The sequence below is a fragment of the Micromys minutus genome, assembly GCF_963924665.1.
Source record: "Micromys minutus genome assembly, chromosome: 29".
NCBI lineage: Eukaryota > Metazoa > Chordata > Mammalia > Rodentia > Muridae > Micromys > Micromys minutus.
In genome coordinates this window covers 27,620,009-27,637,110 of record NC_137964.1, presented here as the reverse complement: position 1 = coordinate 27,637,110, position 17,102 = coordinate 27,620,009, and the positions used below count along the sequence as shown (strand labels likewise).

The 17,102-nt window shown below is 51.3% G+C and overlaps 1 protein-coding gene across 2 annotated transcripts in view; it reads right to left on the bottom strand.

The window, feature by feature from the left end:
• Nucleotides 1–17,102, bottom strand: part of TPCN1 (two pore segment channel 1) — a 47,813-nt gene that overhangs the window by 28,094 nt on the left and 2,617 nt on the right. For both annotated transcript variants that reach the window (XM_080940844.1, XM_080940843.1), the window contains exon 2: nucleotides 16,351–16,594. In XM_080940844.1, coding sequence (XP_080796970.1) covers nucleotides 16,351–16,462 — 112 coding nt within the window. In that variant the 5' untranslated portion in view covers nucleotides 16,463–16,594. The remainder of the gene's footprint in view (nucleotides 1–16,350; nucleotides 16,595–17,102) is intronic.

The following is a 17,102-nucleotide window of genomic DNA, read 5'->3' as shown; positions in this document are numbered from 1 at the left end:
GAGCTGCCGGCAGGAGCTCTGATCCAAAAGGCAGCACCGAGCCCACTTGGCTCGACCCGAGACACTAGTATTGGAAATCCGTGACACTCTCTCCTTTCAAAGGTGCCCTCCCAGCCTCACCCACTCTTAATAAAACACACCAGGCATGTGTGCCCCTCTTCGATGGCAAAAATACCCCTGCCACACACGGTAACCCTCTTCCATGGAGCCTCAGTTTCTCCGCCCTGCGCCGGGACCCGTGCCAGCTGTGCTCTGGGACGCAGCAGAAATGAATGCGAATACCCAGAAAGCGCTCGGAGCCCTCCGGAAACGGGAGCCGGCCAGAATGACAATGAGCAGCCAGCCACGCAACTGCCTGCCAGTTGTCACTGAGAGTCACACTCCATGGGCAAGAGCTTGAGGAATAGAGGGGGAAATAAAACAGAGCAAGCGTTCCTGGAGCGTTCGCAGGGGCCATGGCGCCGCGCCGCTCCTGGGCAGAAGGCATTTCCAGGACTCCCAGATAGAAACCGAGCAAAGTGCGGAGAAGCCAGGAGGCGCGCTGCCCTCGTCCAACCCTCTGCTTTCTGGTAGTTGGCTTCGAGGTGGGGTAGAGCGTGGACCCCAGTATCAGCTTGTCTAGTGAAGGCATACTCAGGCTGGCCTCTAGGGCCCAGGGGCCCTCCCTAGTTCAATGGCTGGCACTAACCCAGTGGCGGTCCTGCCAAAAGCTTACTTGGTCCCAGGAAGGCTCTGTGGGAGACTCCTGGGTCAAGCTCTGTTATAGAAGAAATTCTGGCTCGGAAGCGGTCAGGATAAAGCTGTTTGCCACCTCTAGCTGTCTTCAACCACCTGACTGGGATTGAAGTGCCAAATCCAAAGGGATTCATCCGTGCAGCTTTGCCCTCCCAGGACTTGGCAGGCAAAGGGCCAGAAGGTTGAAAGCAATAAACTTAAGAAGGGGAGGGCAGGAGGGAGCAGGACAGAAACAGCTGGCCTAGGGAGTCTAGAAGGAGTGGGGGAGGGGTGCGGGCAGGCAGGGGCTGCAGGGAGGGGAGACCGACAGTGCCACCCATTGTCACCTACACAGCAGGTGGTACTGCCTGAGGTGCACACCCCCAAACCACACAAGAGGAGGCGCCAGCCATGTCTTATAACTCCCGACAGGCAGCTTGCTCTAGAACGGAGGAGGGGGAATAGAAGAGAGGGAAGCAAACCAGCATCGAGCAAGGTGTGTTTGCAAAGCCACAGACCGGTCCAAAATCCAGAAGCTTAAAGAGTCACAGAGAAGAGGTAAGGCGGAGGCAGGGGACTGACAACAGTGAAGCTAGCCACTCACACTGGAGCCCCTTGGGACCATGCCCCACTCTCAGGGCTCGGCTCGCCAGGGGTTAGTTCCAGAACAATAAATAACCCAAAACCCAGCTCAGGAGCTGGATGCTGCTGCTTCCCCACCATCCACAGAATGGGGGCGCTGTTGTGCAAAAAGGAGACCCAAGGTCAGAGATGGAGCCCGAGTTCTCATCCCTCCTCTGCTGCTTCTGACAGCCCAAGGTTGTGAGATGGGAGAGTGGCGCACAAGCGCATTGGTAGATACGGACTTGGGCCACTGGCTTCCAGGGAAGGCTCGGGCCACGCAGCAGTGAGCCACCTGAGGACATCTCATTCAAGCCCATCTGTGCTCACTCTGCCTGAGTCAAGCTACGGCCGCACCAGAGTAATCCATACGTGACACCATCTTCTTCCGGTCCTGAACTTTGAAGTCCAGCCTGGGCCTGTTAACACCTGCTCTCCAGTCCTGGGGGTGTGCCCCAAAGTGGGTCTCTATGCCCACCACTACCCCTTGTTAGTGAGTGCCTAGCCAGTGCTAAGAATATCACAAATATCACAAACATGTAAGGGCTCAAAACATACATGTGCACACATGCACACTAATCCAACCAATGCTTCTGATAGGCGATGTCAGTATCTATACAGACACCTGACCTTGAGAGCACCTGGGATACTGTGAGGCACACCTCGGGAAATAGGACAGGTGTGCTCTTTGGGTCCCTTTAAGAGACCAGCAGGGCTGGAGAGATGGCTCAATGGTTAAGAGCACTGACTGCTCTTCCAGAGGTCCTGAATTCAAATCCCAGCAACCACATGGTGGCTCACAACCATCTGTAATGGGATCCGATGCCCTCTTCTGGTTTCTTTGAATACAGCTACAGTGTACTTATACATAATAAATAAATCTTAAAAAAAAAAAAAAAAAAAAAAAGAGGCCAGCAGACAGCCCATGCTCAGAAGGCAGACTGGCTCAAAACTCAGCCAGTCCAAAGCTTCAACTGTGCCCTGACAAAACCCACATAGTCCCTTCCCAGGGGCTACCAGGGCCACTCACAAAGAAAGCTGCCTGGATCCAGCTCTGTGAATGCTTCCTTCACCCCCAGCATCTGGGGCTGCTGCTGCTGCAAGCCACTCAGTTCAGAAGAGCAGCAGTCAGGGACTTCCTGGACTTCCTGGTACAGGCACCTTGAGAAAGTGACATTCTGAGCAAGTCTAAATCCTAAAAGAGCTAGATGTTGGAGAGCAATGGGCACCCCAGAGAGCTGAAACCCTGGGTGATCAGTTGAGCAGGCCTGAGCTGAATACTATTTCCTTTTGCCTCAGTTTCCCTTTCTGTCTAGTAGGACAACAGCTTGAGACATTATGAAGAAACCCACTCTGGAGTCCTGGAAGGGAGCTCTGATTATCCAGGGCATGGTGGGGAGGGGGGCGGCATGGCTAGGGAGGGTGGATTGGGGAACCAAGGAAGTTAACTATCCTCAGATGCTCAGCCGGGATAATGGGAGTCAGAAAAGAAGCTCCCATTCCCTAAGAGGAAGTCAGAATTCAGAATGAGGAAGAGCTGGGATCAGAGAGGAAGCTTCCCCTGTGACTCCGGACTCAAGAGGGCAATACCTACATTGTGGCTACTTTGTTGATGATGGAACCTTGACACTTTGTTACTAAGCTTCTGAAGCCCGGCCTTCCCTCCCGCCTTCCCTTGTGACTGGATTACACAGTGAATCTCCCATTTAATCCGTTTAATCTCCACACGGACTCTCACTTAGCTGTTCATGAGATCATCTCGCAGATGAAGAATTGAGGCTCAGCGCGCGCGCACACACACACACACACACACACACGTTTACAGCTTTGTTCCAAGTTGTTCAGCTGGTGCACCAACTTCTTTCTTGCGCTGAAGAAGCAGACTGGGCAACTGCAGAAACATTAAATCCCTGACTATCTGTGGCCAGTCCCAAAACCCTACCCCTCCACCACAGATTCCTACAGCCTAAGAATTCTCCAAAGCCATCCTCTGCTCCAGGTTCAGCTGCCCTCCACATTCTGGGACACTGTCCGGTCTCCAAATAGAAATGAGGGGAAGAAACCCACCATGTAACAGACTGAAATGACCGACTGGCCTAGGGACCAAGTGGCTTCAATACTAATAAAATCTTGGTGAGGTTCCAGATCTGCTTCAGGGTCCGAACGACGATCGCGCCTGCAAATGAGGAGGCAGGCCAGCCAAGTGTGAGCAGCCGAGCTCGTGAGAAGAGGGGACCCTCGAGAGCCACAGAGAGGAGATAGAATGTTTGCTGTCGACCCCCCACAAGTGCAAGCCGATGCAGCCGGTGGCCTGGAGCAGCTCCAGGCCATTAGCTAGGGCCGAGTTCAGTTGTCACCCAGCTGACTTTTCCACAAGAGGTAAGGGAAAAGAAAAATGTGTAGCATTCTGCCAGAGGAAGAGAGCTTTGAGCTATGGCAGGCGGTCACCAGACGGCAGGGTTGGGGAGCTCAGTGGGAAGGTGGGGGGCACCAAGCAGTCTAGGCTGACGCTGTATCTACAGTACATGCAGTCTGGAGGCTGAGTGAGATCTTCATGTTCCAAATGCAGGCTGCTCTAGGGAAGTAGGCCTCACCCAGACTATTCTACGGTGGTCACCTGGACTCGAGGGAATCTTCTCCTTACCCCAGGGACTCCAGGGGCTGGTGAAACTGTGAGTCCATTTCAAATATTAAGTGCACAGGGAAGGTGTGCAAGGCCTGGCCTTGTCTTTGTAAAGCCTTGTAGGGCCAGGAAGAGCCAGGAAGAGCCAGAACTGTGTGACCAACAGCTCAGAAACAGCAGTCACCTACCCAGGGAGCACTCAACCTCCCCACCCCATCCCAGCCAGCCGGTTCCAACTGGTGTCACCAACTGGAATATATTGACAAACCCAGCCTGAGCTGTGTGAATGAGGAGGGGGTAATCATCCTGTCAGCCGGCCAAAATTCCATTTTCTCACAACTGTTAGGACTCCACCCCTCTGCAGAGGGAACCCAGATTAGATAACAACAAACGGGGTTCTCCGGGGACTGGGCTGTGGGTGGCCACTGTGTGGTGGGGTAGAGCCCGGTGTGGACAGGATCTGGGATCGGCTCCATGCCAGCATGGCAAGGCTGGGAAGAAAAGGAGCCAGGCCTCTAGGACAGGAAGAACACTAGAGACATAAACCCCAGATGGGGACAGTGAAGGAACAGGAAGTGGGTGTGGAGCAGCATTCGTGTCAGCCTAATAAATCGTCAGTGAGGCAGGGCAACTGGACGAGGAGACAAGAGGAATGAAGAGAGTTCTAGGCCAGCCTGGGCTAATGTTGAGAAACCCCGCCTCAAAAAAAAAAAAAACAAAAAACAAAAACAAACAAACAAAAAACCAAAAAAAAAAAAAAAATGAAGCTGCACCGAGTGTGGTAGCGCATGTCTTTAATCCTTAGGAAGCTGAAACAGGAGGATTTCTCTGAGTTTGAGGCCAGCCTGGTCTACAAACCCCAGGCCAGTCAGAGTTACATCATGAAACTCTGTCTCAAACAAACAAACAAACAAACAAACAATAAACAAGGGGCTTCCAAGATGGCTCACTGGGCACAGGTGCCCAAGGGCACACCGGACAGGCTGAGTTCCATCTCTGGGGCCCACAGGTGGAAGAGGAGAAGTGACACCCACAAGCTGTCCTGTGGTCCCCTCATGTGAGCCCTAGCGCAGCCATACATATGCATGCACACACACGCGAGCGCGTGTGCGCGCACACACACACACACACACACACACAAATACATAATAAAAAAGTCAATCAATAAAAGCAATTTCTAAAAAAGAAAGCAAAAATGGGGCTGGACAGATGGTTCAGTGCTTAAAGCATTTGCTGTTCTTGCAGAGGACCGGAGTTCAACGCCCAGCGCTGGGGTGAGGCAGTTCACAGCTGTAAGGCCAGCTACAGAGGATCCGAAGACCTCTTCTGGCCTTTGGAGGTACCCACCCCCATATGTACACACACGGGAACACACACAGGTGCACACACCAGCAAACAATGGAATACTTGTCTCACTCTCCATGAAAACATGACCCAGGGGCCCTGGCTTATCTTGAACTCTACAAGCCTCCTGCCTCTGCCTCTTGAGTGCTGCTGGGCTCACAGACCTGCACTTTCTGGTTTATGGCATGCTGGGGACAGGACCGTCTGCCAATTGTCTACCAGTTGAGCTACAAACAAAGACTACCATACAAAGACTTGAATAGACTAGCAAGGCAGGGTCCACAGAAGTAAGGTGTTGGTGCTAAAAAGTCACACGGCATTTTTGTCATTTTTAAAAACCAGTATTCATTATTGTACGGGGTGGGGTGGGTGTGTACCATACACTGTGTCTGAGAACAACACTGTGAAGCCGTTGCTCATATTCTCTCTCTCTCTCTCTCTCTCTCTCTCTCTCTCTCTCTCTCTCTCTCTCTCTCCTTTATGCAGGCTCCGGGAATTGAACCCAGGTCACCGGGCTTGTGTAGCAAGCCCCTTTACCTACTGAGCCATCTTGCTGACCAGAATCTACTATTTTTTAGAGTCAGCTTATATTAATTGTATAGATTTAGTTCATGAGCAGCAGATAAGATAAGCAGGCTGTCAACAACCAGACTCAGAAACTTTTCCACCCATAACTTCAAGAAAAAAAACAAGCCAAACTTAATCAGCTGGGTTTGGAACACACACTTGTGCTCCCACACACTCAGGAGGTGGAGGCAGAAGGATCAGAAATTCAAGATCATTCTTAGTTACACAGGGGGTTTGAGGCCAGCCTGAGCTACAAGTCATCCTCTCCCCCCAAAAAAGTATACTATTTATTGTTAGCTGAGGCCTAGTGTCGCTCTGTATGGTCTGTGAAAGACTACCAACACACTTAGTAATTAAAACAATCCCCCTGGACTGAAGAGACGGCTCAGCGGCTAAGAGCACTGACTGCTCTTCCAGAGGTCAAGTTCAAATCCCAGCAACCACATGGTGACTCACAACCATCTGTAATGGATCTGATGCCCTCTTCTGGTGTGTCTGAAGACAGATATAGTGTGTATAATAAATAAATCTTAAGAAACAAAACAAAACAAAAATCCTCCTTATCTAACTCAGGTGGGCACACGGCTGGGAACTTGGCTTCCAGTCTTCTGGGCTGTCAACGACATTCTGCCCCTTGCTGCCAGCCAGCCTGAAGCTTGAACTAGTCAGGAGGCTGCCCCTCCAGCCAGCTTCTTCTCTAGGTTGAGAATCTACCTTTCTGGACTCACTCAGGATTCAGGCATCTCCTCTTATCTGCTAACATCAACTTCTCTCCTCTCTTTTGTTTGTTCTGAGATAAGGTCACAGTGCAATAACCCAGGTCGGCCTTGAACTCAGAAAAGGCCCCTGAGGCTTGATGCCTGTCTGAGGTGGAAGCCTTCCTCCCACATTGTAGTGAGAATTCTGAAACTCTGATTTCTTTAAAAAAAAAAACACAGAAATATTTATAAGAATATGTTTCTGTTTTAATCCTAGATGTGTGGATAGAGGGCTGCTTCGGATGGTCGGCAGTAGCCACCGTGATTTGCCTCATGCTCTAGCAGAGGCATGGTTGTACCTGCTGCAGACAGTTTCTGCAATTGTGTGACCTTTGGAATTCTGGGAACTTTCAGGAGGGTCTGTAAATGCTAGGGCCCCTAATAGGCAGGGTGGGTTGCTGGTCATTCGAGGGGGTTGGAGCTGGTTTGTTAGTAGTTATGCTCAAAGAAGAAACAAGAAAATCTCTCTTTCCTCTATCCTTTCTCTTTCTGAATGAGGGGACCCAAGCTGAGGGATGTGCTGGCCAGGCGCTTGGGTTCACACTCAGCTGATGTGACCCTAGAGCCCAGGCTCAACCCACAACCTACGCCCTCTGACCTTACTACACCCATCTCCATCCTGTCCCAAAAGCCACACCACACTTCCTGTCTAGGTTGTACCCCTGCCAGAGAGGCCCGACCCCTCATCCCAGCCTTGACCCCTACCCTTCCCTCATCCCACTTTTAAAAACTGGAGGTGACCTAAGGGAATACAGGGTTCTAGTTATGAAAAACAAAGACTCTAACTTCTTTTCCTGTTGCTATTCGCCAACATATCTCTTTGGACTGTACTGTCAGAACGTTCATTTTTAAATGTTGACGTTTGGGTTGCTAACTTGGGTTTCTTAGATTTAAAGAAGTAAAAAAAAAAGTCACTTAAATCAATTCCGGTTTAGGATTAGGACAGAGATTGTCAACCATTTGAGAGGAACCTAAGCTTGCTCCTGCCTCTGTGCACGAAGTATTTATACAAAGCAGTGTCTTTGTATTGACTACCACTCTACATATTGATCAGCTCTCGGAAACGGAGTCCCTGTATCCTTCAATGTCAAGTACTCAGCCAAGATTTCATTCTGCCTGTAGAAGGAAACCATCAAATCAGTCTTACTTGGGATGCAGATCTGCCTTCATCTTTAATAAATGGCAAAATTATGCATACCAAAGGATTGTTTTAAAACAAATTTTCTTGGGCCACCGTGATGACCCAGTAGATAAAGCCCTTGCCTTCAGACCCTGACAGCCTGTGTTTGATGCTCACGACCCACGTGTTGGCAGGAGAGAACTGACTCCCCTAAGTCATCCTCTGCCACAGGCGTGTGTGCGTGCACATGTGCACACACACACAGTGAATAAATGCCTAAAAATGTTGTAAAGAAGGGTTTGTAAGGCGGCTGGAGAGATGGCTCAGTGGTTAAGAGCAAAGAGGTCCTGAGCTCAATTCCCAGCAACCACATGGTGGCTCACAGCCATCTGTAATGGGATCTGATGCTCTCTTCTGGTGTGTCTGAAGACAGCTACAGTGTACTCATATACATAAAATAAATAAATCTTTAAAATTTTTTTTAAAAAGAAGGGGTTGTAAATAGAAAGTTTGAGAAGCCCCACCTCGCGCACCCACATGAATGGATCTGGCCCTCTCTAACTAAGTGATGTCTTCCCGTGCTCTAACGTCTCCTACCAGAGGGACAATCAGAACTCACTGCAAGGGCTATAAACGCTGTGCCTAAGGCACCAGGCACACACGAGATGTGGGAAACAGGTTTCAGAAGGTAAGGCTGAGGCCAGAACAAACACAATGCCTACTTGACTACCCAGGTGCCCCCTAAACACCGACCCCAACCAAATGGGCACGGTGGTGTCCTGGACCGCTGCCATGTTGTCACTTCCTCCTCCCCTGCTCCCTTTCCCTTTTGTGGCTGGCTGGGATTGAACCCATGTCCTTGTACATGCTCCACCACGCCCCCGGTCCCCGCCTGGTCCTTTCCGGAGGCAGATGGGGCGCGTCTTCAGAGCCCTGCAGCATGACAGTAGCCCCTGCTTGGGGCATCTGTGGCCTTCTCCATCCCTCTGGTGCTCTCTCACATCTTAGCACAGGCCTGGGGTGGAGGCAAGGCACCCTCAGAATGCTGGCTGCCCACCCCACCCTGTAGTGAAAACAGTGCTGTGCCGTTCACCCACAATGGCGCAGCTCTCCCTGCCTCCTTCTCCAGGGACAGACTTTCCCTTCCTGGTCACCATCCCTTTAAATGCACTCCACCTTAAATCTCTAGGGTGGCGATTCTCAACCTGTGGGTCACGACCCCCTTCTGGCAAACCTCTAGTAAAGTGACACACAACAAAATGGGTACACTACATGCTCCCTGATAGCCTGTCAACACCTCCACAAGCCATTTCCTGCAGCTACCAGGGTGCTGTCCTAAAGACAAACGAGCTGGCCATTAGAAAGTGCCACCTTCTTAGCTAACGAAGATAGCAAAGGTTTTAAAAGGGGCAAGACAGCAAATTGTTACTTTAAAAAAAAAACTTTTAAAAAATATTTATTTTTACTTGTGCGTGTGTATGTATAAGCACCATGTGAGTGCAGGAACCCGTGGAGGCCAAAAGAGGGCGCCATTTCACCCTGGACCTGTAGTTACAAGTGGCTGTGATCCGCCTAATGTGGGAACAGAACCTCAGGTCCTCTGCCAGAGCAACCAGAGCTTCTAACCACACTCTCTAACTCCAACACAATTATTAGTTTAAACCTGTAACTCCTCCTCGGATCTTCATTATAGATCCCAAAGTCATAGACAGAACACACACACACACATAAACGCCTTTAGACAGGGTGTAGCTCAGCTGCAAAGTCCTCAATTAGCATGGTTGTGGCTATAATTCCCAGCACTGTCAATAAATAAATACATAAATAAAGGTAGATAATAAATAAACCCTCATTACCATCTAAGGCAAGTCACAGAAAGAGGGGTGTGGCTCAGTGCAGCACCCTGTGGCATACAAGGGGTTTGGGGTTGGAGCACAGAAAACAAAACCTGGTGAAGAACGAAGATGGCCTGAAACCAGGCAGGCCAGAAACTGGTCCCTCTGCCCTCTCCATTTCCCGCCCGACAGGCTAAGCCTGTCTCAACTGGTTCTGAAGCTTGCTGAATGATACCCAGGGGAGGTGACCTCAGACCAGGACAGGTGGCTGGCCACGTGGGCATTATTTTCCTTGACCTGATGTGCAGAAGTGAGCCAGCTGGCATGAGGACGCAGCCCAGCCGGTGTTAAAGCATCCTTAGCTGGCTCTGACACTGGACAGAGCAGGGTGGCAGCTACCCCTGCGGAGCGCGTGTGCGCGCACACACACACACACACACACACACACACACACACACACACCAGCATGTCCAAGGTGCTTCTTCAATCACCAAAGCCTCGAGAGTTCAGAACTACACTTTCTGTGTTTGACCTAATGATCCACCTGCCTTAGCCTTCTGGGTCCTGGATTATACACACAACTACGCCTGGCCCAAGACTTCCAATACCAGCTACACACTCTGACAGAAAGCAAACAGGGTCAAGAGAAGACGGTCTCAGGAACCAAAGACACAACCACCAGCGGCCCCCAGACTGGGGCATCTCCCAACCCATCTCCATATTGGTTGCTTGTCACAGGGATCCAACATCTGAGCTCCACATGGCCTATGGCAACCCCCCCCACACACACACCCCACACCCACACTACTCCAAGTGCATCCTACCTGGTCCTTCCTTTCCTGGTCCTTAATCTTGGTTCCCGACACACCTTATTTTCATAGCCAAAACAAACCCAGAGGCTCTAGCGTGGAGCCTGGCATAAGGGGATGGTGGTGGAGGCAGGTGGGCGAGGACCCATGGAGAAAGAAGCCCTGGCTCACAGAAGGAAGCTGGGGTTTTCCCTTAGCCCTCTGTCTCGGCACCGGGTGATTCCACAGACACTGTACAACAAAACACCACCAGGGTGGCCATTCAGACAATAAAACACCACCAGAGTGGCCATTCAGACAACATGGAATACCGCCTTGGATGCCAGCCAGTACCGTGGAACAGCACACACTTTGGAAAACCGAAGCTAGAAACCAACTTGGGGAGGACAGGGGTGAGACCCCAGTAGGATTATTGGATCCAAGTGTGCCAGAGCACCTTTATAACACGGGACAGGTTTCGACCTCTGAAAACCTCAGATTCCTCTCAGTGGGAGGATCTTGAAAGCCCTGACCTAGATGTCTGCAGGGTCACAGTGCCACAGGGGACATGCTCACAGCCGTCCAGGTGCCGCCTCACAGTGGCAGCTCACCACGACTTTTCGGTGAACTTTCTCACTCAGACTGACTTGGCAGCAAGAGAGAGGAGTCTGAACCAGAGAATGGTCACATCAGGGAATCAGCTCAGCCAAGATCAGAAGGAAGAGCTACCTACCCCTCAGGTCCCTGAGCATGACGGGTCCCAATGCTTCTGGCTTCAGTCTTGGTTCCTTTCTGTAAGAGTATTGTGTGGGGTTTCCTCCAGGGGCCTCATGCTGTTACTCAAGACAGTCCCAGGAGGCACTGTGGCCAGAAACCACCATATCAACGGCACTGTAAATCCTCCAGCTGCTCCTATATCCCTCCCCTCCCTGACTTGGAGGCTGGGAAGTCAACTGTTCTGGTTCATAAAATACTTCCAGAGCACATGTGATCTCAGACCTCCTTCGGGTGGTTGGTGGAACAGGGCAGCAGGCGCCAGCCCGCACCCAGCTGCTGTGCTGGCCATTTAGATGCAGTGGCTTTCTCTGTGCAGAGGAAGAGATGGCATTTCCTGGCAGGGGGCCCCCAAGGCAACAGACAGGATCCCGCCATGAAGATGCAGAGGACCAGGAAGTGGAAGGCTTAGAGTCTACATTATGAGGCTCCATCTCAGCATGCCGGGTGCTCCCTCGTTTTAATTGGTAGCACCAGCAATCTGGTGACACCTGGCATTCTGCCTTGGTAAAGCCCCATAAAAGCCAGAGGAATGACTCCAGCAGGGCCAGGTGGCCGGGACAAGTGGGAGGTTGGGGAAACTTAATTGTTCTTGGTTTCCAACCGCTACACTGTCTCTTGGCGTCCTTGTGTGGGGGTAGGTGCTTGCTGGGATGGGAGTGAGGAGATAAAGGGTTCTCCTCTCAGACACTCCAGACGTTCAAGGAAGAGCCCTGTCTGTGGCCTCATCACCTACCTATGTCATGGCTGGCCCCGCACAGACCATGTGACCTGCAGCATGTCACCAAGTCCCTGCCTTCCTGGCTGGGGGACTCTAAGATCCCTGCCCTACTACTAGGATGCTGTAGAAGTTAGTTACATACTCAGCTTGGAATGGAGGCCTGGGACTTGACTCCAGAACCCATACAGCCACCCCACCACACAGGACCCTTGGGGGTCCTTGCCTCTTTGACAAGCATGCTGGAACATTGGGTCCAAGCGCTATACAGGGAGACTGCAGCACGGAACTGTTGAGCTGACCGTCCTTCAGACAGTCCCGGGACTCCATCCCAGCTTCTCTTGGCCACATCCACTAGAGGCCAGCAGCTCTGGTCATCTAGAATGGTACCTGGGGCCAGCTGGCGAGGAGCCTGAGTGTCACACACAGGCCCCTGTGGGGACAGTGGCCCTCCCTATAGATATGGCACAGTATCCTGAATATCAAGACTCTCTGCTCTGTCCCCTTAGGCCCCATCCCCAACCATCTTGTCACCTCAAAACAACAGCAGTGTCATACCAAAGCAGACAGAAGATGGAGGTACAACCATTCTTACATCTCTAATCTGCTCCTCACCAAAAAAAAAAAAAAAAAAAAAAAAAAAAAAAAAAAAGCATTTGTGGGCTAAGGGGGCGGGGGACAAATCCTAGTGTGAAGGGGCAAATCCTAGTGTGAACTGCCAGGACCTGTTGGGCATGCCCACCGTATGGACTGGCATGCACACATAGCCAAGGTCACCGCCCCGAACCCATGCAGATTATTAGTTGCCTCTAACCACCCTGCCACCCATCAGCCCCAGGACCCTTTTTAAGGTTCTCCCTCATCTCCAAGTTTTAAATACCTCACCCCTAATGACCTCCTTTATCGTCAGCCTGTGAGTCTCTCAGCAGCATCTCACCAGCACCCTTAGAGCCAAAGATGTTAGAGTCTTATATAAAATCCACACAGCAACATATCCAAGCCGTGCATTTCCTAAACTGAAGGCACCACACGAAGTCAGGGGACACTGGGGGAAAGGTTATAAGCACCGTGGGCCTCAAAGGCCACGTGAGACGGGTGCGGTGGCCTGTAACTCAAGGGAGGCAGGAGGATTCTGAGTTCCCAAGTCAGCCTTAGCAACCCAGACAGACCCAGTCTCAAACCCCTCTCTCCCCCTCAACAAAACAATGAAAAAAAAAGTCCCGGCGCTGTGGAGATGGCCCAGTGGGCAGAGGTCCTGGCCACCAAGTCCGATGACCAGAGTTTGATTCCTGGGACGCACACTGTGGACAGAACCAAGTCCCGCAGGGGGTCCTCTGACATCCACACATGCACACATACCTATGCACCCACACGAAATCAAATGAAGTCAACGTATGGTAAAATGAATCTCTACGTAGAAGTGTTGACTCCCAGAGCTTCAGAATATGGTGCTTAGGTTTCAAGATGGTATCTTCAGAGGGAACTGAGGTAAAATGAAGGTCTCCAGGGTTTGCAGCCACGGTACACTGGGGCCTGGGGCCTCCAGGACCATGACGTATTTATTGGGAGAGAGGAGACTCTAGCCACTGGTTCTAGACAAGGCAGGAGGATGTCATTCACCTCTGACAAGGGCCATTTGTCAGCCACACCTACCAGCTTCGAGGCGCCAGAACTCAGCTCAGTTCATTTCCGCCATGGCCTAAGAAATCCCTGCTCCTGTAGGCACTAAGCTAGGATCTGAAGATGACGGAAGTCTGGGCCCAGCAGGTGACCAGATGGCTGAATCCTTACCACAGGTTGCTATCTCCCTGCCCATCGAGATGGTGATTCACTAACTCTCTCTAAAAGGAGGCTTAGGAGATCCCAAAGGACTGTGAGCAGGAGGAATTTTTCAGCTCGAACCGGAACCCTTGAGCAAACAGAAGGCTCAGGAATGTCTTCCGGACAGACTGCCAGGCCAAAGCCCGGCCTCGGCACAGCGCTGGGGACTCACTGAACTGGAAGCTGGCTGACACCCTTGGCTATCCCTGGAAACAGGACCAGGCAAGAAAAAAGGCTGATCAAAACCGCTTGAGTCTACCATGTAGGGAAGGGACAGTCCCCAGACAGTTTTAGGACAGGCGGAAATTGTCGTTGGGTGTGGTTCATGTGGACAGCTCAGATGGTGAGGAACCTCAGGACAATGCGACAATCAAAGCATGAGAAGGCTATGCCCGGACCAAGGTCTGCGGGCTTCCTATATCACCTGGAGATAAACCAATCTCACTTGAGAAAATGCTGCCTGTCGGACTGCCCTCTAGGAAGTCTGCAGTATATTTTCTTAACTGATTGATGTGGGAGGGCCTAGATCACTGTGGGCGGGGCCATGCCTGGGCTGGTGGTCCTGGGTTCTATAAGAAAGCAGGCTGAGGGAGCCATGGGAAGCAAGCCAGTAAGCAACACCCCTCCATGGCCTCTGCATCAGCTCCTGCCTCTGGGGTTCCTGCCTTTCGATCCTTCCGTTATGGGTGCTACCTAGAAATCTTTCCCATCCCAAGTTGCCTTTGCTTATGGTGTTTTATCATAGCAACAGAAACCATGACTAAGACAACATCTGTCCTTAAAGAGGCCCTGCCTTTCTGCCAGCTTTGGGGGACATAGCCTCTGCTTCTCAGAGTTCTTAGAAAGCACCCTGTAACACTGTGAAAGGGGAAACTGAGGCATGGGTACCCGGAGCAGAAAGCACAATGCCCTGTGGTGAGGGATGACGTAATTTTCTGTTCTGAAGAGAGACTCAGGAACAAACTTCGGCAAGATCCGGTGGCCCACTGGTGGCCCCAAGCCGAAGGCCTGCTTCTGGTACAGAACTGGGTCTCTCAGAAAGTTCCTGGCATGGGAAAACAGGATCTCGCCCCCCCAGCCCAGACTCTCTGGAGAGATCAAAGAGTTTGAAGACAGCCAAGGTTCCCATTTAGAAACAGGCCCACCTCTAGGCAGGCACAAGCAAGCCACCCCTACCCCATTCAGTCCACTCCCTTTTGCAGGTGTCCCCTGAAAGTGACTCATTTGTATCTCCCCCTCCCTCCAGAGCAGCTCCACAGTGGTATGGGAGAAACAAGCAGAGAGGACTCTGCCCCTGACTGTGTGACCCTGGCCAAGTTAGCTCAGCTATCTGAGGTCGTTTCCTCCTCTGTAAAATGTACATAGCAATAACTGTCTTGAAGTCACATGACAAGCTTGGCTTCTGCCAGGCCCTGGGTTGAAACTTCAAGACAGCAAATAAATGAACTCAAATAAAAATAACAGCCAACCCCTAAGGGCCTTCCCTGCCCATGTGTGTTAAAAGCTGGTGAAGAAAAATGGAGGAGGAGGAAAGAGAGGGAGGACTTTGAGGAGGAAAAAAAAAAAACAGAGGAAAGAGAAGGGAAGAAATTTTAGTTAGACAGACTGGCGTTCAAATCTTTTCTCACTCACTAGCTGGCTGTGTGGCCTTGGGAAACTTACTCAACATCTCTGGCCCTCAAGATACCTGCATTCCCTGAAGGAGCTCTTGGAAAGAAAGCTGGTTAAGACTGGGAGGCAGAGCCAGGGTTCTGCAGGCCTGCATGGCCTTTTGGGGAAACAGGTCTCTCTTCCCTGCTTGATCCTCTAGGACCACTCGGCACAGCCACTTAGGATGGCAGTGAGCACGAGGGGGCAGCTGTGGTAGTTTGTAGGGAGTCAGCCTCTCCAGCATCCTCACCCTGGAACACTGCTCTCCTTTCAACCCTTCCCAGGGAACCTCCGAGATCCCCCAAAGCCCAACTGTATTCTCTGTGGACAAAGGAGACGGGAGGTACCAGGCTCAATGATGCTCAATCCACGGCATCTTCCCCTATCAGTGTGCGGTATCCTCGGACCCTCCACCCTGGCAGGCTCTCTGCACTTACTGGGAAGCCTTGAAGACCTGCTCCCTAACTTCTCAGGACCCTCCGCAAAGGCGAGTTATTTTCAGCCTCTCCTGAACCCTCATCCTGAGCACATGAAGAGATGGTTTCGGGACGGGGACCAGGAAGGGTTTTAAGGCCTCTCCCTCTGCCAGAAAGACACTTAACGCCGACGATGAGGATAGTTCATCCCCTCTGTAGCAGGCTTCAATTCCCAGAAAGACAATGTGAAACCCCGAAGGCCTGATCAATATACCACAAGGCTCCCCTCCACCCCATCCTGAGACAGCAGAGAGCAGCTCATCTCCTCTACCGGCTTCAGGTGGGGACCCACAGAGATGTTTTCATTAACAAGGATTGAGGGAAGGAAGAGAGGCCTGCCTGAAGTCTCCTGACACAGGGTCAAAGCCGTGTCAGAAGAGAGGGTGCCCCAAGGGACCCCAAAAGCATTGCAGGGCAGGACTGCCTGCGGCAGAAGACACCCACAGTCTCCTAGGAGCGAAGTCTGTGAAAGCCCACCCACCGTCTCTCACTCCCCGAACATACAAGCTCTGATCCCCCGCCCGCCCGGCAGCCCGCTTACTTTTGCTGGGCAGCTCTTCTTGGCTCAGGCCGTTGGAAGGAGCCAGCGGAGCGCTCTCAGTCTCGTCCAAGGTCAGGATGAGCGGCACGTCATCATCTAAACTTACAGCCATCTTCTCCCGACCTGCAGTCCTCAGGACACAATGGCCAGGGCCTTAAGTGGCCTCCAGCTTGAGCTTCTGTTCAAAGCCACGGGGCCAGAGAAGTTTCCCAAGGCCTGGTCCATCAGAGGCATCTTCTAGGGTCTGAAGGATTAAAAAGAAGAAAGGTAACGATTAAAACATTGTCGTTACTGATGGACAAGTTCTAGAGTCAGGTAGAAGCAAGGGCTGTGCAAACAGTGGTCAGGCTAAAACCACAGGCTCTTTTGTCATGGAAACTTACAGTATACAAGCTCTGTGTGTGTGTGTGTGTGTGTGTGTGTGTGTACTCACATATGTATATTATGTATATGTACACATGTATATACACACACACACATATATATATACATACATATATATGAATGACAGAGTCTTATGCAGCCCACATTGGTTTCAAACTTGCTATAAAGGATGATTCTGAACGACTGTTCCCCGTGCCTTCGCTGGGATGATGAGTGTGTGCCACAACTGGTTTACAGGGCACCGGGGCCTGAACCCAGGGCTATGTGTTAGGCATCACTCCACCTGCTGAGCCACAACCCACACCACCACTGTATTTTAACTTAAAAAAAAAAAATCAAAGAGTTAGGAATTGCCACATCTGCTGTGA